At 60.0% G+C, this 22,915-nt stretch overlaps 1 protein-coding gene across 1 annotated transcript in view; it reads left to right on the forward strand.

Moving 5' to 3' along the window:
- CACNA1B (calcium voltage-gated channel subunit alpha1 B) overlaps positions 1-22,915 on the forward strand; it is a 143,807-nt gene that overhangs the window by 18,364 nt on the left and 102,528 nt on the right. Inside the window, exons 7-14 of the mRNA XM_032865594.1 lie at positions 1,372-1,487; positions 2,143-2,199; positions 3,183-3,272; positions 9,647-9,856; positions 13,973-14,085; positions 18,116-18,228; positions 20,381-20,512; positions 20,742-20,814. Of these exons, the coding sequence (XP_032721485.1) occupies positions 1,372-1,487; positions 2,143-2,199; positions 3,183-3,272; positions 9,647-9,856; positions 13,973-14,085; positions 18,116-18,228; positions 20,381-20,512; positions 20,742-20,814 (904 nt within the window). The remainder of the gene's footprint in view (positions 1-1,371; positions 1,488-2,142; positions 2,200-3,182; positions 3,273-9,646; positions 9,857-13,972; positions 14,086-18,115; positions 18,229-20,380; positions 20,513-20,741; positions 20,815-22,915) is intronic.

Below are 22,915 nucleotides of genomic sequence, written 5' to 3' on the forward strand. Positions count from 1 at the left end.
TGGACTAGACGCCACGTCTGCAGCCTGGCCTAGGGAATGCTTGCCCTGCAGGACTCTGTGGCTTGGCCACGTCTGGGCAACGCTGCTACAGGGCTGGCTTGGAGCCCCTCCAGGCTTGTTCTTCCTCATGCCCTGGGCTGTTGCCAACAGCACATTCCAGAGGGTCAGGATCAGGGATTCCTCTTGGGGCTTTTCTTAGCAGAAGCCTGGGGAGGATAGGCCTGCTGCTCACTGCCGTTTGGGAAGTGGCTGCTCTGTGGGGCCTGGATTGCTGTATGTTTCTGCTGGTGGCTCTGGGACTGACTCACGTGGGATTGTCGCTGCCCCACGCCTGCACCCCAGGCCCTCCGCCCTCATCAGGGCCAAGGGATGGCGTCTGGATAGAGAGGGGAGGAGGGGTGGGGGCCCAGGTCCCTGCAGGGGTTTGCGGGGGGATGGGAGGTCCAGGCAGGAGCTGGCTGCTCTCATTGCCAGGGTTGCCACAGCTCAGGCCCTGGTGGATGGTGGTCATGAGCTTGGGTCAGGGAGAGCCGAGCTCTCCCTCCTGCCATGGCTCTGGGCCAGGAGTGAGGTCTGCTGGGCTCGCTGCACCAAGCCCAGAAGCTGCTTCTCTTGGAGGAGAAATGGCCACTCCTCTGAGGATAGACGTTGCTGTGGGGCTGCAGGGGCGTGCCTGCCTGTCCTCTGGGGACCTGGCCTGAGAAGCTTGCCATGCTGGATGCCGAGTGTGCGTGTACTTGGGCGTGCCTGTGTGCCCATGTGTGTGGATGGCTTCCTTCTGGCAGTGTGAGCCCAAAACCTTGTCTGGGAGGCTGGGGCTGGGCTGCTGAGGGCTAAGGAGGGCAGAGATCTCTCTCCTTGTCTTCGTGAGCCTCCCAGGTTTGGCTGAGGTGGCTCTGGAATGTTTTCCTTTCATCGTTGGCTTGCCCCCATGCAGTCCTTTCTTGCCCTGTTCCTGTCTGTCTTTCCCTTCCTAGCAAGGGCTCTGGGTCTGAATCAGTGGAAGAAACAAAGTGGGAGGCCTCTGGGCTGATCTCGCCGAGAAGGTCTCTGTAGGGTGCGGATGACAGAGGCTGGCACGCAGAGGGTATGCGCCTCGGCTGGCTCTGGGCAGGGCTGTGGCACTGTCCCTGCTCTCAGGAATGCCCCAGGGGACTGGGATGCACAGGTGTCCCTTTGTGCTGGAGGGTCCTGAGGAAGGAGCGTTCAGCTGGGCCCCTTGAGGGAGCTCAAGCTGGTGGCGAGGGGCAGCCCGCGGCCTGGCTGTCATGTCCCAGCCTCTTCCTGGTTCCCTCTGATTCTGTCCACACGCCCGTGGGCTGGTGGCCGTGCTCACACTCACTCTTCCTTTTCTGGGCCTGCGCAACGCAGAGAGTTTGCCAAGGAGCGTGAGAGGGTCGAGAACCGCCGGGCCTTCCTGAAGCTTCGCAGGCAGCAGCAGATCGAGCGGGAGCTCAATGGGTACCTGGAGTGGATCTTCAAGGCCGGTGAGAACCGGGGGCGGCAGGCGTGCTCCTGGCCTGGCCTCGGTCAGCGGCCCTGGGGAGGATGAGACCAGGCTGGGAGAGGGGAGCTGGGGCGTCTAAAGTGCGTTCTCCAGCTCTCCCGGGTCCTGACACCAGGTGGCCCTGTGGCTCTGGGGACACTGGCCTTTTCAGTGGAGGCTTCCAGCAAAGCCTCTCCTGGGGCTGCTTTCTGCCTGTTGGACGCAGGCACCTGACTCTTGACCTGAGCCTGCTCTGTGCTCTGCAGCGGGCTCGGAGCTTTCTTAACCAACTGAGCCACCCAGGCGTCCCAGATCTGGGCTTTCCAACTGCTCCCCAGCCTCCGGCTGGTGTACCTCCCTGCCTATGGGGCGCCTGCCAGGTGCCTTGTCTGCGTGGAGCTCGGCCAGTGGGTGGCTGCTCTTGGGAGGGCGAAGTGAGCCTGGGAACAGGCCAGGTGCCCCTCGTGTGGCACTGCCTGTGGGATACATGAGGGTGTCTGTCTCAGCAGGGAAAGCTTAGCCGCAAGCCCCATGGGCTTCTGGGATTGGAAGGGCTGAGAAGCAGAGGGCATTTACCCTGTGTGCTCCTGGGGGGTAAGCCCTGGTCAGGGGTTGGGGTGGGAAGACCCCAACCTGAGGCTGTGTCTCGCTCACAGAGGAAGTCATGCTGGCCGAGGAGGACAAGAATGCGGAGGAGAAGTCCCCTCTGGATGGTAGGTGACCACTGTTAGCACCGTGTACCCAGCGAGAAAACCCGTGAGCACGCTCACACTGGGGATGCCACAGCCACATGTCTGTTAGGGCAGTCATGGGAAGTCATAGGAAGTCATGGCACCTCCTGGGGAGGGGTGAGCCACGGCCTAGCCTGGACGTAGCTGGCGGTGGGCTCAGACACCACGTCCGCCGGGCATCCCACTGGGGTTCAGGGCAGCATGTGCTCCCAGTAGGCCCGAGCACTGTGCCGTCCGGCCTGGCAGCTCACGTGGACGCCCAGGGAAGCAAACGTGGGAGACCCATCCCTCAGGCTCACCCGCCACTTCAGGCGCTGAGAAGCCAGATGGTGCTGGAGGCTGCTGTGCTGGTTGGCAGAGACTAGGTCATTCCCGTAGTCCCAGGAAGAGCCTCTGGACGGTGCTGCTTCTAGAAGCTCTGAGTTCAGGCTGAAATCAAGCTGTACCTGTTTCTGGGGCTCAGGGCGATGTGGCTCCCAGCATAGCCTGGGGTTGCCGGGGTCGCCACGAGAGCCCCGTGTCCATGGTCACCAGCCTGGCGACAGGCACAGGCCCGGGGGCAGGGAGGCTGTTCTCTCTTTACACCAAAGCCAAGGCCAGAGGGATTGGCCGCGTCTGCTGTAGCCTCCGTTGAACCGCATCTGGGGCACTGAGCTGGTCTGTGCTCAGCGTTTGCAGACCTGATCGACCTTTCTGCTCTCACCTGGCCTCGGGGTGGGCTGTGGGGACAGTCGGCTGCAGCCTGGCCTTGCCCCACACAGGGGTAGCCACTGACGTCATCGCTGAGAAAAGGCAGAGCGGCCGCATTCGCCTCTGAATTTCTTCTCCCCTTTGCCCTGAAGACTGAGAGGGGCTCCCGGGGGCCCGGGGAGGAGACCCCAGGAAGGCCCTTGCCCCCTCAGCTGAGGGACGTGCAGCTGGGTGCCGGCTCACGCAGCCCCTCTCCCCACACTTGTTTAAAGCAGTGCTGAAGAGGGCAGCCGCCAAGAAGAGCCGGAGCGACCTGATCCACGCCGAGGAGGGTGAGGACCGGTTTGCCGACCTGTGCGCGGTCGGTGAGTGTGCTGCAGCCCGCCCGGCGGGACGGGGTCTGTCCTCTGACTGGGCGTAGTGGGTGCCCCTAGCTTCCTGCCTCTCCCGCTGGGGTCCCCTTCCTTCCCTGCTGCCTACTCTCCCGTGTCCCTCCTGATGGCAGGATGTGAGGTGCCTTCTGCCCTCTGGTGTGCACTCAGCTTTCTTGCCCAGAGCCGGGCAGCAGGGGCGGGCCCCGTGTCTGGCTCCAGGAACCTCCCTGCTGCCCGGGTCCCGCGGCTCGTTCACGGCAGTGCAGCCCTGGCTGCCCTCGGCTCTGCTGTTGCCCGGGTAGTCGCAGAGCCTTGGCCGCACCCCACGGCAGAGGGTCTGCATGTGTGTCACCGACTGTAGGGACAGAGGGTTCTGGCCATCTTCCTACCCAGCCCCCGTCTTCCATGCTCCTGGGCCTCTGGCTTCGTCTCCGTCTTCTCAAACGGTGACAGGAGAATTCTGGTTCATTGAATCACACGGACTGCCTTAGTTCCCTTCCTGAGGCTGCTACCAGACATGCCAGCCCTTTCTCAATAAATGCCCTGTTTCTCTGAGGTCTGCGGCAGAAGAGGGCTCGGCCGTGGGTCTCCACCTCGGCAGGTGGAGAAGGGCCCTCGTGGCGGTGCCCTGTCACTGCGAGCCCCGAGCTGGACACGGTCAGGCGGCCATGATCTCCCGCAGTCCCTGAGCCAGCCTGAGGCAGAGGTCTGCTCCTCGTGGTGGGGTCACACTCGTGAGACAGCTCTATGAGGTGTTTACCTACCAGCCAACCTGCTTCCGTCTCTGTCTCTCTATCTGGCTGTCAATCTGGGGTGTCTCCTGGTCTGTCATCTGCCAGTCATCGGTCATCTGCCATCGGTCGTCTCTATCTTCTCCGCACACAGGCCCAGTAAACGCGTGTCAGTGGCGTGGGGTTTGTGCCTGTTTCTCAGATCACTTGCCTGCCCCTCACCCACACACGCGTGCTCACACACACACAGTGTTGAGATCTCTGCATGTCACAGAAATGCTTTCGTACAGATTTTTCTGGAGACCACTCCCCTCAGAAGTCTGATTCTGATTCTCGTTTGGTGCTCCGTGGGGTCACAAGAATTGGTTTGGCTGCTCTGTGTCAATGGCCAGTCATTCATTTTTAAGTACTTTGATCTTTGTCTGGAAAGTGCTGCCGAAACAAAGCCCTGTCGACCTCTGTCCTTCCCTGCAGTGCTTCTGTCCTGTGGGTGGACGTGGACCCACCGTCCCTCCGGGCGCGCGGGAGATGCTCTGACTCCGGCTGGCTGGAGGCCAGTCCGACGAGGCTGAAGGGACGTTTCCCTGGGTTTGCCGTTCTCGTGCACTCACTGCTCGTGACCTGGAGTCTCTTTAAATGTTGGTTTTCCCTCTCAAGTTGGGTTTGGCGACTCCGCATACACCCTGTCCGTTTTTCTGTTGGGTGGTTTGCGTCTGCTAGCTAGTAAGAGACTAATGTGTGTTGTGGGTCTGAGTTTTGTTACAATTTTCACAAATTTATCATGTGACTGCAATATTTAGGGTCCCCTTTATTTCTATTTTACCTAGGATTTTTATTCTGATTTTGTAAAATTAACTGGAAAGATTTTTTAAAGTCTTTTTCTATGGCTTAGAATAACTTAAATAACACCTAAATAGTGTGTTTTTTAAAGGTGAGACAAAACCTGAGCGCAAAGTAAAAAGAACTTGGGCCAGTTTTATAAATTTTGCCATGTGAGGAAACCTTCCATTTTCTCAGCATTTCAAACGTGTTTCTGTAGAGTCGCCTGCGCTTTTCTCTTGCAGTGCTCCTCATCCCCCCGCACACAGCTGCATGCTCGCTCTTTGGCCCCGCAGACGTTGACGGGAGCCGACGGCGTGCAGGGAACTGTTCCCCGCACGGGGGCCTCCGGTGGAGCGGATCAGGGAATCCCCTTCCTCTTCGGGTTTTCCCTGCAGTGCCAGCCGCAGACGCCAGCAGGGGACCATGGAAAGGGTGTTGTGTGTCCTAGCCGCCTCTGCAACAGGGAAAACCCGACAGGGGCTTGGAGGGCAGGGGCCTCAGGGTTTTCATGAGAAAGGCCCTGAAGGCCCCCTGGGGAAAGGTCGCCTTCGAGTAAAGTGGAAGGACATGAGAGAGTCCGCTCCGAGGAAGAGAACCTTCTGGCAACATGCGAGAAGACCCTGAAGCAGGGAGGAGCGTGGCACACGTGGGGCCTGCTGGGGGTCCGGTGTGGCTGGACTGGAGTGGCCTGGGGGTCAGAAGGCCGTGGAAGGCGAGGGACACGCAGGGACTCCGGCTGCGGGGGATTTTATAGAGAGGAGATGCCATCCGGCTCCAGGTCGGGTGCAGGGGAGCCCCAAGGGCAGGAAGGGCAGAAACAGGGCCTGTTCCGAGGCCACTGTAGGGATCAGACCCGCAATGGCAGCCATGGGGTGTCTGGTGGCCAGACTCAGGGACAGCCTGAAGGTGACAGCGTTGCTGGCCAGTTGGGCGTGGGCCTCAGGGGATGTGGGGCACTGTGTGCCTCAGGGTGGGCTGGGCGCTGACGCCCGGAGTCCAGCGAGCGTGTGCCACATGTGTGCAACCCCATGGGGGCACGGGTGGCCCAGCTGGGAGTCTGGCTCAGCGGCAGGAAGGTGCTGACCCCTTGGAGGCCGTCCGGGACGCGCTGAGCCTGCTCCTGCTGCTTGCTCGTTGCTGGAATGTCTGTCTGTCTGCCTGTTATTACACTGGATTGTGCAGGGTTCATCTGTAGGAGGTCACGTAAAATGACCTGATTGTAGACTTCTTTTCCTCTAGCTTTTCTTGAATGTCATGACTTCCTCTTGTATCTTTAGTAGGTGCATCTTTTTAAATTATTTTGATTTGCTTTTTTAAGACATTCGTAATTTCTTACACAAGGTGTCTGGCTCCTTACTGACTGTCCTGTGTCCTCCTCTCCGCAGCATGAGGCCTCTGTGTCGACTGCCCCTGCTGTTCTGCGGTGTCACACTGTCCCCGCTGTCCCCCTGCTGCGGAGGTCCTGGGGGCCACGGAGGTCCTGGGGGCTGTGGCTCCGGTTCTGGATCAGAAGCTCCTCCTTTGCCCCAGGGACTTGGGCCCTCCCTCACGGGGGGCTTTTCTCAATGAGTTCACGTCCTCGCATCTTTTTTGCACCTGGATCCCTCTTATCTCATGCCTGTCGCCCACTTTGCTCCTGCAGGTCTCACCCTCTGTCCCTCAGGGTTTCTCCCCTTGTTCAACACGTGGCTTGTGCTCCGCCCTCAGGCCACTAGTCTGGGTTCTGAGAGTGAACCTCCTTTCCTTTCCTTTCCTCTGCTGAAGGGAATTTTATTTTTTCTCCAGAAAGTTTCTCCTTTCAGTTTTACGTGGTTTGCTTGGTGCTGTCCTTGAGTCCCTGGGATGTTGCTGATTTTTCCTCCTGGGTCCCTGGCAGGCAGGGCCCGTGGGCTCAGCAGGCTCGGACGGGCTCAGGTGTGGGGCTGGGCAGGGAGGACAGAAGCGGTGCTTGGGTTTCCCCGTCCCGGCGCCTCCTTTGTTCCTCTGCCTGAGCTGAGGGTGGCGGCGTCTCGGGCCCTGGGCTTGTCAGCCTCTGCCCTCGCTGTCTCTGGCGCCTGTGGCTGAGCCCCATGTGGCCGGCATTGTCTCACTGAGCCCTACAGGAGCCGCGTGGTCTGGTTTACCAGGATCTGTTTCGAAAGAGATCTCTGGGCTATGACGGGGTGAGGCCACATGCCATGGGCAGAGGTGATGGGGTTTGTGTCTCCAGGGCTTGCTGGCCATCGTCGCCTCCATCATTCCACGCTGGCGAGTGCAACAGTGAAGCTGGAGGGAAACACGTTTCTCCTCCATCCCTTCAGGGGCCACGGGTGGGGTCATCCAGGGTGGGGATGGATCTCAGCCGTTCTGTCCTCTCTCTGCCACTCAGGCCCAAGCTCTGTGTGTGTCTTTGGAAGGACTGGGATTGTCACACAGGCCAGCGAAGACTTTCTACTAACGGACAAGCTCCTCTTTTGGACGTGATGGCAGGAAATCCAAACGCTGTGTACAGCTTTCCGTTGTTCTTACTAATGCCCGACTGAGCTGCCATTCACAGGCTGATTGAATTCTTGATTTCTCCTAGCTTGACGATACATCTTTTCCCCTGAAATAAGCCTTTTGTTTAGAAAGAATGTACACTGATCAAGTTAAATATGGAAAATGCACAGCGTGAAAAGAGGTAGTCCCAGTCCTGTCCCTTGGAGTGTGTTGGGAGATAGGCAGGGCTTCAGGAGCCAAGTAGGTGTGCATGGTTTTGTGCAAATGTGGCCAAGGACATTTCTGTCTGGGTTTGCCTTGTTGAGTGAAGAAGCATGTGGTTGTTTGCATGTGGGTACGGGGGGCGTGTGAAGACAGCACTCGCGGGAGGCCTTTCCCATGGCAGGGCCCCCTGGTTCCTGGTGGGCATGGCCCAGAAAGCGAGATGGGCAGGGCGATGCGGCCTACCCTGGAGAACTTGCTGCCTGTCTCACAGGCCACACGTGTGTGCACACACGTCCCCTCCTTCCCAGCATGGCCCTGTGTGTGTCCACAGATGTGTACCCATGTGACTCTGTGTGTGGTGTTTCTCTGAGAGTGAGATGGTCAGGGTGTGTGTGTGGCTCTGCCTGTGTGTGGGTCCCTCCTGGTCCACACTGTCTGCCTCCCTCTGGGCCTTATTTCTGAGGAGGCAGCGGGTGTGTCTGGCTGTGGCCTTGGCACTTTGCTGCCTCAAGAAAGCAGGCCCAGAGCCCTTGTGCAGTGAGGTCACTCTCACTGTTGGTGGCCAGTGTCTGGTGCCTGGAACGTGAGGCTGTGTCCTGGCTTCCCCAGGAGGCTGTGATGGGGCAGTGTCTTCCGTGGGTGTGGATGGGGCGTGGCATCAGGCATTGCAAGGTTGCTCCGAGGGCCGGCTGCTGGCCCTGTCCTGTAAAGTGCTCCTTCTGGGCCTGTGGCTGTCGGTCCCAGCGTCTACCCACGACATAGCTGTCAGCTTATTGATCAGTCTCTCCCAAGGCCTCAGGGCCAGTCCTCATTTCACTGAATTCAAGAAAACACCAACCCCAGAATGCTATTACTGTCCCACTGAGTCTGTGTGTCCCGCCCCCCCCATACCCCTGCACCCAGGGGCCTGGTGCCCAAGCTGACTGGGCTTGGACCCTTGGAGGCTCACACAGGTCCAGGCCCTTATTGAAAGCACTAGAGAGGCCGTGATGTGCTGCAGACACATGGACTGTCCTGAGAGACCGAGCTGTGCACACTTGCCACTGCCAAGCACCCAGGAAGCCTGCTCACTTGCTTGTCAGGGAGCGCATGGGCTCTCGGGAAGCCCCGTCCTGTCCTGTCCTCACGGAGTGTGCTGTCTGGCCTGGAAGCTGGGCACAGAGCAGGTCAATGAGCCAGTCCAGGGGCAGATGGTGGGATTATTGCTGGGGGGGCAATGATCTGATTTCGGAAGGAGTGCCCAGAAAAGAGTGTTTTGTGGGGGTGATAGCAGAAACATATGTGAAGCTGGGATGTAGGCAGCTGTGGAGAGGGGCTGGCGTGGGGAGCATTCCATGCTTAGGGTCATGGTAGAGCCATGGCAGTGGGAACGTGGAGACAAGGGGCAGCCGTGGGAGCCTAACGCATAGGCATTCTGGAGCCTGTGCTGGGCATTGTGGGCCACACTCGCCTCTGTCTCCACTCTGGGAGCACAGCCTCGGACGAGCTGCAAACCAAGCAGCTGGCTGGGTTCTAGTCGAAGTACTGGAGAGTAGGTAGCCAGGGGTCCTGGAGGGCTTGGTCGCTTGGGCACCTGCCTTCTGCTCAGGTCGTGATCCCGGGGTCCTGGGATCGAGACCCACATCGGGCTCCCTGCTCTGCGGGAAGCCTGCTTCTTCCTCTCCTACTCCCCCTGCTTGTATTTCCTCTCTCTGTCATAAATAAATAAATTCTTTGAAAAAGACAGGTAGCCAGTGGCTGCCAATCTCTGAGTTGCAGTGTGAGGGGGCCAGAGGCCGCTGTGCTCTTCAAGGCCCACAGAGGAGCTGGGACGGCCTGGGAGCATCGGGACCACTGGCAGGTGGCCCGGAGGGGCTGGAGACCATCTGGAGCCTGGTAACCATGGAGACCAGCAAGGCTCTGGGTCCCCTCACTTGTGAACAGGGGTGGGGTCAGGACCCACTGCCGGGCAAGCGACCAAATGCCAGGAGCCCACAGGGCCTGTGGTTAGAACCAGGGCTTTGAGCTCAACGTGACTGGGCCAAGGGCCTGCGAGGTGTTCTCCTGGGGGAGCGTGTCCTCGAGGGTGTGTCCACGGGGCCCACGTCTGTGAGGGCGAGCGTGTCCTCAGTGAGCCCCTTGTTCCCCCAGGGTCCCCATTCGCCCGTGCCAGCCTCAAGAGTGGGAAGACGGACGGCTCGTCGTACTTCCGCAGGAAGGAGAAGATGTTTCGCTTCTTCATCCGCCGCGTGGTGAAGGCGCAGACTTTCTACTGGGTGGTGCTGTGCGTGGTGGCCTTGAACACCTTCTGTGTGGCCGTGGTCCACTACAACCAGCCCCAGCGACTCACCACGGCCCTGTGTACGTAGCTGCGGCCCGGCCTCCCTCACCTCCTCCCGAGCCGGCTGGCACCTGCAGCCCGGGGGTCCCGGTCCACAGCCTGTCGCCTTGGAATGCCCTGGGTAGGACCCAGCGCCGACCGGCGTGCCTCCAAGGGCCTCTGCTGAGGCCTGAGCTGCCCACCCCGGGTGCCGGGAGGCCTAGATGACTGCAACGGCTTAGAAACCCACCTGTCAGTGTGCTGGGAAATGAGGCAGGGCCCAGGGCGCTGGGGCAGTGGGGTGAGCTGGCCTGAGCTGGGCCCTGGGTCCTGTGTCCTCTCTGGGAAGGGCTTCAGGCCCATGGATTGGGGGACTTACCCCTCATTCCAGTCTGCCGGAGGCTGCAGCCCCTTCCCTGGCATCCTGCGGAGGAAGAGTCCTGCCTTCTCGGGCTCTTCGTGGGCTCTTGGGCTGCTTGCCGTTTTTGCTCTTTGTCCCTAACCAGGGCTGATTTGCCCATGTCCGTGAGCCTAAGGACAGGCCACGAGCATCTGAGTCATGGCTTCTTTTGGCCCTGGCTACATTCCAAGGAGGAAAGGAGGAAGGTAACCCCTCTCCAGGGACCAGGGCTGACCTTCTAGGACCAATGGTTCATACGCTAGGGCTCTGCAGGCCATGGGGAGCCTGGTCGGGGTCTGTGGTCCCACCTCATGAAAGCTATAGAGACGAAGGCTCGCAAGTAGTTTACAGGCTCGGGTCAGGCCTTCTGCCTTCCTGGGACCCGGGGTTAGCTACAGTAACCCTGCTTGGTGTCTGGGTCTGAGGTGGACACATGGCCTATTTTGGGTTCCCCTTGCTCTGTTCATGGGAGCCCGGTGTGCTTGAAGCCAGCTGACGTGGCAAGAGAGTCTTTCTCCCAGAGAAGAGCCTCCTGGATGTGAGTCCCAGCCCTGCCGGGCCAGTTGCGCTCCCCTCCGTCAGACCGCCGAGCCCATCAGCCCTAAGCAGGAGTTCGGGGCGCCCAGGCAGTGTTCTTAACGTGGTCCGGACTGATGTCTCCATGGCCCACCTGAAAATGGGGAGGGGGGTGGCAGCTGGGGTGCAGTTTCCCAGACTTGTACTGAAAGCTCTTGCTGTCTGAAGGGGAAGGATTAGGGGCAGAAGAAGCCAGGGGGTCCCCTGGGCGCTCCCGACAGGCAGCCTGGCTCGGGGTCCCCAGGGCAGCAAAGTGAAGTGACAGCCACTCTCGCCCCTAGTCCCTGTGTCCTGGGGTCTGTCCTTTGGTGTCTGGGGACTTTGCTTGGGACTGAGGTTAGTACTTCTCTCAGGACAAAGTCTCCTCCCCCTTGGGGGTTGGGTAGGGAGAAGGGAGGGGGGCTTCCTCTTGACCTGGCCCATGGTGTGGCTGTTCCCGGGGCTTCCTCGCCAGGCCTTTCCTTCCCATGGAAGAAGCTGATGGTGCCCTGGCAGCCCTGGGGTCCCTCCCGGTTTCCTGGGGGTCTGCCAGCTGAGCATGGGCTGAGATTGCCCAGGGGCTGGGCCAGGCCACAGGCATCCTTGGCCATGAGTCCTTCCCCTTGCTGCCTTGTCTTCTCTGTGGCTCCCCGGGAATTTCTAATTCATTGGCATGACCTAGGGCAGAGGTGGGTCTATGCAGCACTGGCCTGCCTGGGCTGCATGCCCTGGGCTCTGTCCCTGGCAGCTGGGCTAGAGCTGAGGAAGGCCGATCCAGCCAGGTAGGGCAGGTCTTGCAAGAGGCAGAGGCAGGGGCGGAGGTGGGGGGGCGTTCCCACCAGGACTAGCTTCCCTGGGGCTCCCCAGAGGGCTTGGCCCTGAGACTGGCCAGCCTGCAGAGAATGGGTTCTGGGCATGTCTGCTGTCTGTCCCTCCAGGATTCTCCCCCTGCCCCCCCGTGCCCACCAGAATGCCTGAGACGAGCTCAGCGGGGAGGAGGGAAGGGAGGCAGCTGGCCGTTGGGCCTCGTCCTCCTCTGAGGCCCCTGGCCTCACAAGACAGGCTTGAGCGCCCTCTCCTCCATCCCGCGTTCTCTTACGATGATACCAAACACTGTCCGTTCTCTGCCTCTGCTTCCCCCCTTGGCGTGTGACGGCTCAGAGAGAAGGGTCCGCTCTGTCTCCCCTGCGAGTTCAGAGCAGCACCAGCTTCTGAGAGCTGAACCAATTATTCAGGAGTGAACGAATGCATACCCCTTCTTGGCCTCGGAGGGGAGGTTAATCGTATGGCGCCGAGAGAGAGTGAAGAGCAGGCAGGACTGGGTGGTTCCTGGCTCCGGCTGCTCCCCTCCTCAGAGGACGTCTTACCATTGGCACCTCCAGTGCTGGTTCCCTGCACGGCTCTCACTTGGATCTCCTGGGAGCGAGACCAGTGACCGGACTGCCGGAGCTCCAGGGTCTGGCATGTGGGCGGGGGCTGTCCCGTCTTTGTGGCTTCTTCCTCTAGGATCTGAGCCCTCTGAATGGGGCAGGTGCTTTGTGACCTTGGGTGGAGGGCTCTGGGCCTCGGTGGCCGGGAGCCTGGGATCTGTGCGGGTTGCTGGGGTGTTCTGAGCTGGACTTGGGGGCAGGGTGGCACTCCCTACCCCTGTCATGCCTGCTGCTCAGCACAGCCCAGGTGTCAGTCGTGCAGGCCTGGCTGCAGTGGGCTCTTCTGCCTGGGTCCGTGGGCTTCCATGCCTGGGACACCGGCTTCCCAGCTTCTCCAGGGAGTCATCTGTGCCTTCTCCTTTTTAGCCTGGCTCAGTGCCTTAGTGAGTGCTTGGCTGGCTTCAGAGGCTGGGCGTGATTATCCCTGTGCTCAAGCCAGAGTAGGGGTAGTAGGGGTCCCACAGCTGAGACCTGGGGGCATACAGATCACTGTGTGTCTGTGTGTGGGCGGTGGGCTGGTGTTTTCTGCTCTCATGGAGTCTGGCTACTGTAGGTCCGCCCCTGGCTGTGGCTGCTGGGTCTTTGTAGGGTCATGCTTGGTGGAGGGGGGTGGAAGAAAGCAGATGTCGGGGTCCAGAGCTGTGGGGTACCCTCTTCTATTGTCTGTTTTATCAGAAGCTGCTTGAGCTCCAGTTTCCCACTGGTCTGGCTGCCAGAGGCCCCAGAAGGGTGGGTTGGTGACTTTCCAGTGACTGGACCCTGAAGCTTGCCGTCCACTCCTGCTCATGACCTGTACCCTCGGGCGCAGGCTCTGCCCCGAGTCCTGAGCTGCTTTCCTGGCCCCTGGCACTCGGGGACCAGAGGCCCCGGGGCCTGTGGGCCACTGTATGAAATAGCAAGCTGATTGCAGCCCAGGCCCTGAGGAGGAGGATCAGAGACAGTGACCTTGTTCTGCGGCCTGCACTTCCGGGTTTGGCCAGGGCAGAGCCGGCTGCGTCTCTTGCTGTCTGGTCGTCCTCGCCGTGTCACTTGGGCCAGGGCTGGTGTCTTGTGTGCCTGGAATTCCCAGCATTGCTCTCAGGTCCAGTGTGGCCTCCTGGTCCTGAGACCCTCGAGGGTCCACACTGCCAGGGACAGGACTCCGGGGTGAGGCAGGAGGGGGTGCCTGCAGGAAGGGGAAGGCACCCGCGGGAGCCTCTGTGTGACTCAGAGTGAGGGGGCGGCAAGCGTTGGCGGTTCCCAGGAGCCTCATGCTGGCCGGGCCAGGCAGTGCTCGGGGGGGAGGTGGACACACGAATGAGATGAAGACCAAACACAGTGGTGTGGGGGTTTTGAGGAGGTGTCTTGTGGAAAGACGGGGTGCTTCTGAGAAGGACACTGAGGGTCTCCACTGTGCTCAGGGCCCGGGGCGGGGAGCAGGCCTGCAGGCACAGGGATGGGTAGTGGGCCATTCTCCGGGGAGTGCTGCGTGGCCCCAGTCCTTACTCCTGAGCCCAGTCCCAGGACCTCACTTCCTGTGGAGCCCGTCTCTGGGCCGTAGGTGCTGGGCATGCACCCTATTTCAGACTGGAACCAGTTTCTCTCTGTGCCCCTCCCAGTCCCGACCCTGATCACTGTTCTCTGGAGCAGAGATCTCTGGGCTCAGGGGCCACAGACCATGCCTGCAGGGCTCAACCCTGGGAGGGCCCAGAGGTCTGGTGTCCTCCAGTCTGGGCTGGAGCCAGGTGGGAGGAGGCTGAGAGCTAATCCCCCTCTTCTCCGGCTTCTCCTAGACTTTGCAGAGTTTGTTTTCCTGGGTCTCTTCCTCACAGAGATGTCCTTGAAGATGTATGGCCTGGGGCCCAGAAGCTACTTCCGGTCCTCATTCAACTGCTTCGACTTTGGGGTGAGTGAGAGCCTTGTGAGCGGTGCCAGCTGGGGCCAGGCTGTAGAGAGTGCACACGGCCCACTCCTTGCTTGAGTGCACACAGCCTCCTCCTTGCTTGAGAGTGCACACAGCTCCCTCCCACTGGGCTGCACCCAGTGCATGCTGGGGTCTGGCCCTCAGGACCTGGAGGCAGAGTGTACGGTGCCCCTGTGTGTGTCAGGAAGGCTTCCTAGGGACAGGGAGGGGCGTTGGACCAAGGGGAGGCCTGTTCAGGCTCTGACTTATGAGGGGTCAGCAGCAGGACCTCCTCCATCCCACCCCTGATTCTGTCCATAGAATCTGTGTCTGGTATAACCAGCCTTCAAGTGTGGCCCTGCTCCCCAGATGGCTCAGTGTCCCTAGAGAGCTCAAGGGGGCTGTGAGCCCAACCCCTCACTGTCCTATAGATCTGGCTTTGGGCGGCTTGGACAAAGGCTTCAGGGGCGGCCTGACAGGGCCGTGATGGTCTGGCCCTCCTCGTGTGTGCTGGCCTGGGTCCCTTCACCAACCTCTGCAGGTCAGGGAGGCCTCAGAGCAGGTGTTCCCAAGACTCCCTGGGACAAAGCCCAGGAGGTTGCACAGGCTTTCCCAGGCCGAGGGCCATGGACGCCTCCCTGCTACCGTGCCCAGAGCCCAGGGAGGAGCTCCGACCCAGGGGAGGCCCCAGTGAGAAGTGGCTGTTCGCTCTGAGGAAGGCTCCTGCCTCTGCAGCACCCTGAGGAACCAGGGAGCCTGGGTGCAGGTGCAAGTAAATCTTCGACTGGAGCTTCACAGCGAAGCTGACTTTTCCCGTCAGTGGAGATTCAGGGCGATGCTGACAGGGCGTCAGTGGGGCTGACGGAACACTGTGTCTGTGGCTGTTAGACCTTCCGAAGGATGCCCACTTTGTGGACAAGGGGCTGCAGAGGTCGCTGCCCAAATAATTTGTGGAGGAGGCAGCGTGGACCCAGGGGTTCTGGCCCTGGAGAAGCAGGTGGTCACCATGCAGCACAGCCAGACCTTGTGGGGATGTAGGGCCGTGGCTGCCCAGGGTGCGCCCTGAGATGTTTCCTGAGATGGCTTCTTGTCCCCTGCTTCGTCATGGGGAAAGGCTGTGGTGCACACAGGCCAGAGGGACCTGGCGAGGGTCATGAGATCACCAAGAACCCTTGACCTTATAAATGTGTCTTGTCTTCTGGTTTGAACTAACGGGATCCCAGGATGTGGGAATGATTTGTGCCAAGGCGAACAAACTATTCCAGAATTTAGCAGCATAAAGTAAGTGTGTATTATCTCACTTATTCTGTAGGTCACGGGTCCACGCCTGGTTTATCTGAGTGCCTGTGGCCCAGGGTCTCTCGAGGTCACAGCGTGTCTGACAGCTGGGACACGGCCACTCCAAGGATTGAATAGGGCAGGAGAATTTGCTTTCAAGCTCGTCACATGGCTGTTGATGGGACTCAAGACTAGCTTCCAGGCTCACTCATGTGGTTGGTGGCCTTAGTCCCCAACACGTGGGTCTCTCCCCAGGCTGCCTGAATGTCCTTATGATGTGACAGCTTGTGATCTGAGAGAGAGACTGACAGTACCCAAGACAGAAGCCACAGAAACCCAGTCTCAGAGAGACGACCCATCAGTTTTGCATATTCTTTTTGTCAGGAACGAGTCACTTGGCCCAGCCCACGTTTGACAAGGGGTGGGAAATACTACCCAGGGACATGAACCCCAGGAAACAGGGTTGCTGGGGCCCACAGTCCACACTCTGGCCATTCCTGATGTAAAAGGCACCCATGTCCTCCCGCTTCCCTGGCTGCCTCCCATCTTGGGGTTGTCTTGGAGTCTCTCCATCCACACCAGGCCCAGGTGTGGTCGGGGAGCCCCACGAACAGTTGCCCAGTCCCTCCCCATCTGTGCACCCATGGAACTAGAGAGACAAATTGTCACCCACACGGTGATGAGATGGCCCAGATGGGCTGCTGTCAGCATTCCTGTTCAGAGGGGACAGTGGGACATACAAGGGAGTCTCTGGCCCACAGCTGTTCAGGAATCCGGTGCGGAGAAGTTGGAGGTCCTGAGATTAGTTCTGAAGGACTGGGATGCCCTTTGGGCTTCTGGTTTTGGCGTGTGCATCACCTTGCTCCAGGGAAGTGAGCACATGTCTTCAGCTGGGTGGTTCTCTCAGCCCACTTCCTCCCGGTAGAGTTTGAGGAATCCGAAGCCACTTTTTTGTCTTGTACTGTCGGTGTCCCTTTCAGCCCAAGCTGGTGATGTTTCTGCATAGCTCAGTCTTTTCAGAATGTTGTGGGTGTGCTGTGACCCTTCTGGCTTCCACTTGACAGAAGCTCCCCCAACCCCGACTCCTGTGACGGTCCCTTCCCCATGCAGTGTCCGTGCTGAGATGGCTGAGGCCAGCACACGTTAGTGCCCTGGAGGACTTGCTTCTTGTCAAGCTGATGGCCGGGGCCGTCTCTGTGGGGCTGGGCCCCCAGGGCGTTGCCATTGTACCCTGGCTTCCTCTGGACCGTGCCATTGCCTAACTTGACACCCTTTGCTGTCTGGAGAGGCAGAATGTTTCCAAAGCTGGCAGGTCCTGGCGGACAGCACTGCCCTCTGCCCTCTTCTCCACACCGGCTATGGGCAGCACCAGGACCCCAGGTCGCACCGGCAGACTCTGCTTGGCGATCTCTGAGACCTCCCGGTCCGTGCGGCAAACTTTGTTCTCTTCATACAGCTGTGGGCAGCGGTGTGGCCGAACTTCCTGCTGGCACCCAACAGGGCTCTGCCCGCTTTTCTGCAGTCCCTCCTTGTCCAGAGCCCATGGACACGCTGGGCTCACTGATGTGCAGTTCCATGCCTATTCTCTGGCTCTGAAAGCCACTCCAACGTTGGAGAGCGCCCCACTTCTGTCTCCAAAATGTGTATTGTTTTTTTCTTGATGCCTAACAAATTCCCTCAAAGTTTAGTGGCTTAAAACAACTGACACTGGTTCTCTCTCATGTCTGGGTGGGGAGTCAGGTGTGACTGAACAGGGGCCCCAGCTCTCAGTCTCCCACAAGACTGTAGGAACCATAGGCTCTTTGGGGCGGGGAGCTCACACCTAAGCTCCTGCTTGTGGCCAACGGCCCTCAGTCCCTGGTCACGGGGGCCTCTCCCCAGGCTCCCTCATGTTCTCCATCATGGCAGCTGGGGAGCTGCAGCAGTGCTGAGAGCACCAAGGAGGAAGCCAGTCGTTGTGACCGAGTCTCAGAGGTGACAGCCCATCACTTCCGCCAGTTCTGTTTGCTGGAAGTGAGTCACGAGGTCCAACCCATCCCTGAGGGACAGGGCTATACAAGGTGGGGTACCAAGTAGTGGGGATCCCTATGGGCCATCTCAGGGGCCGTCTCATGACCCACACTAAGAACACAGATTGAGGAAACAGTGAGCTCGAGCCCCAGACCAACGCCTGGCTGCTGTGTGCCTGTTGGAGGGGCCCAGGCTCACCGAGGACAGCCGGCGGCAAGCTTGGCCCCTGTGCTGTGCTGCCAGGTGCAGCTGCTGGGCCATCCTCTTGCTGGGCCGGTCGCTGTCAGCAGGACGTCAGCTGTGCTCTCAACAATGCTCCTGTGTTCAACGTGGAGACATATGCAGAGGGGGCTGTGGATGTGGGGGGACCCGTGAGCAGTGCCCCTGCCCGAGCAGAGATGTGGGTTAATGGACCAGCGGTAGACTACATGGGGGTCTCTGGTTGTGGCCGCGGCCATGGTCCTGGCATAGTCACCGGTTTCTCCGAGCCGCGCGCTGATCGGGTTTGCAGCAGGCTGGCTGGGAAACCAGTAGGCCGACCCTCGCTCTGCCTCCTGCGTGCCTGTGGTGTGTCCAGGCTGGGCGTGTTGGGGGGCAGGTGAGCACTGGGCCTGGGGCGTGCTCCCCGAGGGCAGCGGGAGCTCGTGTGCGTGGGGGCTCCCACGAGATCCCAGGTGCTTCCTGCAGAGGTGCAGGTGTGGGCCGAGTGGGCGTGGTCCTGAGGCGGAGCCTGTCCCCCACACAGGTCATTGTGGGGAGCATCTTTGAAGTGGTCTGGGCTGCCATCAAGCCAGGAACCTCCTTCGGGATCAGCGTCCTGCGGGCCCTCCGGCTGCTGCGAATCTTCAAAGTCACGAAGTATGTTACCCGTGTGCTCCCGGGTAGGGGATGGGGAGCACAGGTCACGTCTGAGACTGAGCCGCACTGGCGCCTGTTACCAGGAACGTGTGGTGCTGGCCTCGAACCCAGCTGTCTGGAATCTCTTTTTGTGCTTGTAATTGGCTTAAATACGGAAGAGTTTACTGAGCGCCCGCCCAGCGCGGGTTGTCTCGGCCGTGGGGGCCGCATCTGTGCTCAGGCTTCTGCAGGCTTCCGTGCTGCCGGCAGGCTCCCCAGTTCTCCTGAGCTCGCTTCCCGCAGCTTCCTACTCTCCCTTTTTGAAACCAGCAGTCCCTTCTACTTTGTTTCATCGTCAACTGAGAAAAAAGAAATGATCACGTGGAAGTTTTTTTCCCATCATCCTGCCCCAAGTCTGCCCCCTCCGGTCAGCCCCGACCCCAGGGAGGGAGGGAGGCCTCAAAGGACTCTGACCTTCTGCCCTGAGCCAGCTTGGTCCCTTCGGGGCTTCCTTGGGGGCTGCGTTCCCAGGCCGGCTTTCTTGCCCTGTGCCTGTCGCGGTCTGCTGAAGCGGTGGCAGGACGACAGCCACGGGCCTGTGTCTTCTGTTCTATCCCACTGGGTCCCTTACATAACCTGGATGCCAGTCGCTCCATTTTGTCTCCGACGGGGCTGAGGCCAAGGCGGCAGAGTGATGCTGCTCCTGCGCGGGTGCGGGCCCTCTGCCAGGGTTCTAGTGCTGGGAAGAGGGGGCGCGTCTCCCCCAGCAAAGGCCACCCTGCACTCAGCAGGTCGGGGCGGTGGGCACACAGCACAGCAGGGACCACGCCTACCCTGAATCCTGGACTCCTGCTGCATGAGTGCGTAGCCCACACACGCTCCAGCCCAATTTCCACGCGGTCTCCCCAGCAGCTCTGCCAGTGGCAGGACCCAGGGAGAAGAACTGTCAGCAGTGAGCCTGTGCATGGGGCCCTGGGGCTCTAGGTCATCCCTGCAGTGACCTCTCAGAACCCCACGGATCTCCCCAGGGTACAGGGGAATTCTGGTCTCTTCCAGTCTGTTTTAAATCCCAGCCTGAGACCACTGGAGGACACAATGATGTCACTGCAGGAGAGTCTGGGGCAAGACTTGGGCCCAGCTGGGTCCACGAACCCTGCTGGGCGTCTCTTGGGCCATGCAGCCAGTCCTGTCATGTCCCCGTGCCGTGAGGTGACCGCGAGAGCACTCTTCACCCTGCTTGCGGGGACTGGTGTTTGAAGGGCTCTGATTCCTTCCAGAAGCCAGGCTGCTGTCTTGAGGTGGGCTGGCTTTTCCAGAGTTTTCCAGCCCATCTTCCGTGAACCCTCAAGGGCCTCGTAGGAGAACCCATGGAAGATAGGCGAGCCTCTGTGCTGTTGGCACTTGGGAGGACAGGACCTGGGGGCCCAGGGATGTGCAGTGACTGCTGTTTGTCTTGCCACACCCACCTTCCCAGGCCGGTGGAACTGCCGTGCAGAGACACGGGTGTGTAGTGTGTTTTGAGCTGGCTGGAGGCAAAGTGCCCCCGCCTCTTCTGGGGAGGAGCTCTTCAGACGTGGGCAAGGGGTTGGACCTGCGGTCACCCAGCGAGTGAGCTCTCGACAGTCAGCCTACCGCAGACTCCAGTGGGACCTGTGTGCCATTGGGTCCTGGTGCATGAGATGCACCCGGCGATGTGGCCTCTGGCCTCCAGGAGCATTGTGGGAGTGCGATGGAGGGTTGGGCACCGTGGGACGCCAGGAGATGGTCTTAGAGTGCCACCCCGCATCCACGCCGCATCCTGGGCCCACGGGGGAGGGGCGTTCACACTGGGTTATGCTGGTCGTGGGCTGATCACCTGCTGCAGCTGCTTCTCCCCTTGTCGTCCTCGTGGAGGCGCCCGGAAGCTGCTCGGGAGTTGGGGGTAGAGAGGGAGTGGGCACCATTCCGCCAGGCAGAGGGATGGGCAGGTTTGGGAGATGAGGGTGAGTCGGCCGCCCCCTGGAACCCCCAGGGGAGGGGTCTGGAGCTCCAGGGATGTGCCCTGGGCTCCAGGTGTGGGGTCCGGGAGCTCAGGAGGTCCCGGAAGGCACAGGGGTGACTGTGAGAAGCCCGGGGTGGGGCGTGGGCAGGCGGGTGGGCGCAGCCGGCATGGACAGGACCCCCTGCCTGACAGGTACTGGAGCTCCCTGCGGAACCTGGTGGTGTCTCTGCTCAACTCCATGAAGTCCATCGTCAGCCTGCTCTTCTTGCTGTTCCTCTTCATCGTGGTCTTCGCGCTGCTGGGCATGCAGCTCTTCGGGGGCCAGTAAGTGGCCCGGGTCGCTGGGGGCTGGGCTCCCTCCGGGGAGGCGGAGCTCGGAGCAATTTGCTGCCCGGGCCCCCTCCGCCTGTCTTCCGCCTGGAGGTCCCCCCAGGGGGACGAGGGTGCCAGGCACATAGCCCACCCGCAGCCTGGGACAGCACTGCAAGTTGAGGTGCCTGTCCCCTGGCTCCTGATGGGGCAGTCTCCTCCCAGGACTTCTTGTTTTTCTCAGGTTCAACTTTAACGATGAAACCCCAACAACAAACTTTGACACCTTCCCCGCAGCCATTCTCACCGTCTTCCAGGTAAGGCTCCAGGCCTAGGGGAAGGCAGACTTCCCGGTCAGTGTCTGCACCCCCAGGATGGCCAACGTTTCAGACAGAACTTGTTCCCCAGAAGGGAACAAGTGGGAGATAAGCCTAGGGAGGTCTCCAGTCCCTGGGACTTTGCCATCAAATCCAGAGCCTGGGTCTGGAGAGAAACTGGGTCCCAAGAAGCATGTGTAGTTCCCTGGGGGACTCAAGGGTCCTGTGGCCACTGGGCGTCAAGCGACCGACGTGTCCCCCAACGCCTAGGACCTAGAGTCCCAGCTGTCTTTTACGCTCTGTGAAAGACACAACAAAGCACACCCATGCTTCTCCCTCCTGTCTGTCAGGCCCAGGGGTCCTTTAGTTCTCTTTTGTGTCTGGAGAAGGTGCCTGCCACGGCTCCTGGGGAAGCCAAGGCTCTGGGCCCAAGTCATCTGTGAGGCAAACCTTGTCACTCAGGCCGTCTTTGCCCTCTTGGAGGGGTTTCCTTTTGGAGACTCTCTTGGTTGAGCCGTTTGCCCCCTTGCAGGGCTGCAGTGCCCCTGGTGCCCGCTATGCCTGGCCCCACCGGTAGGATAGTGCCAGATGCTTCTGTCTTATGAAGCCTCCTTCGACACCATGCTTGCAATTGAGTGGGTCGGGGCAGGTTGTTGTTTTGCCCAGGATGACGCTTAGGGAAGCCCAATAGGCCATGTGTGCTCAGGCTGGGGTCTCAGTTTAGCCCCTGGCCTCTGGGGCTGCCCTTGGCCTCCAAGCTGGGGCCCCTTGCAGAGGGCGGCCACAAGCTTTCCTGTTCAGTGCGCTCTGCTCAGTGATGGTGATGGGAAGGAGCTCCTTCCTGCTGTGGGGCACCGGGGGTGCCCTGTGGGATCTCGAAAGTCAGGCAAGGAGGCTCGGCAGGAATGTGTCCAGACACCACGGTAGGAAGGTGAGTAGGGTCAGGGCAGCAAAGGCACGGGGTCCGTGGCAAAAGGATTGGGGCTGGTGGATGTCAGCTTGGACGGGCCTTCCAGGCCAGGCCAAGCGGCTGCGTCCGGCTGGCACTGTCTCAGAGGCTCGCAAAGCAGGGAGGTGACGTGACCCACAGAGCTCTGCTTTGTTCTCTTGCAGGAAGGGAGTGGGATGTGGTCGGTTAGTGGTGGTGGTGTGGGACAGAGGGGAAGAGGGAGCCAAATTTAGAGGAAACTGATGGGCTCTTCTAGTCAGATGGTGTTCTGGTTTGGACCTCGGACCCCTCTGCTCTGGAACACAGCAATGAGGTAATAAATGCATCTAGAAATTCAAAGGAGCCAGCCAAGTAGAAAACAAACTGTGGCTGGAAATGGAACAGTGAGGAGAGATGCGGAGACCGGGCTGCTGGGCTGTGGTCTGAGTGAGGCAGACGGGCTGGAAGCATTGCTGTGTGGCCTGCCCGATGAGGGGCTGGGGAAGGTGTGTGACCCTTTGAGGAGCAGAGCTGAGAGAAGGTGACCACGGCTAGAGGAGCCCGAGAAGGTCACAGGGGCAGATGGCTGTCCAGGCCAGGCCTGCACTTTCCATGGACGGTGCTGGGCCAGGGCCCGAGACCCCAGGATGGTGAGTGCTCTTGCTTCTGAACGGGGCTGGAAGGGGTAGGGAGAGTGTGTGACCAGGAAGAAAATAACATCAGGTCCGCTCATGGCGAGTGTGCAGACTGATCCGTGGTGATGCTAACCCCATGAAGAGGGCCGACCCCTGCAGTCGGAAGGTGAGCTCGCTCCTGAAGAAATGGGAGTAAGAGCATGGCACAGGTGACTGAGACCCATGTGGTGGTCGAGGGAGAACTTGTAACCCATAAACAAAATTATGAAAGAAAATACCTGAGAACCAAGAGCAAGTTAATATGAAAAAGAACTAAGTAGAAATCCTAGGTGTGGAAACTACTGCTGCGTAAATAGAAAAGTAAAGGTTAAATTATACCCCAGACACGACCAAAGGAAGGGCAGGTGAGCTGGGAGATGTGGGGGGACTTAGGGGTGAAGCTCCCATGTCGGGTGAGAGAGGGGGCTGCCAGCGCTGTTCCTGGCGAGTCTGAGGGCTGAGTCCTCGGGGGGCCAAGCAAGATGAACAGAAGTAATGT

The sequence above is a fragment of the Lontra canadensis genome, unplaced genomic scaffold (assembly GCF_010015895.1).
Source record: "Lontra canadensis isolate GAN:19392208 unplaced genomic scaffold, GSC_riverotter_1.0 scaffold30, whole genome shotgun sequence".
NCBI lineage: Eukaryota > Metazoa > Chordata > Mammalia > Carnivora > Mustelidae > Lontra > Lontra canadensis.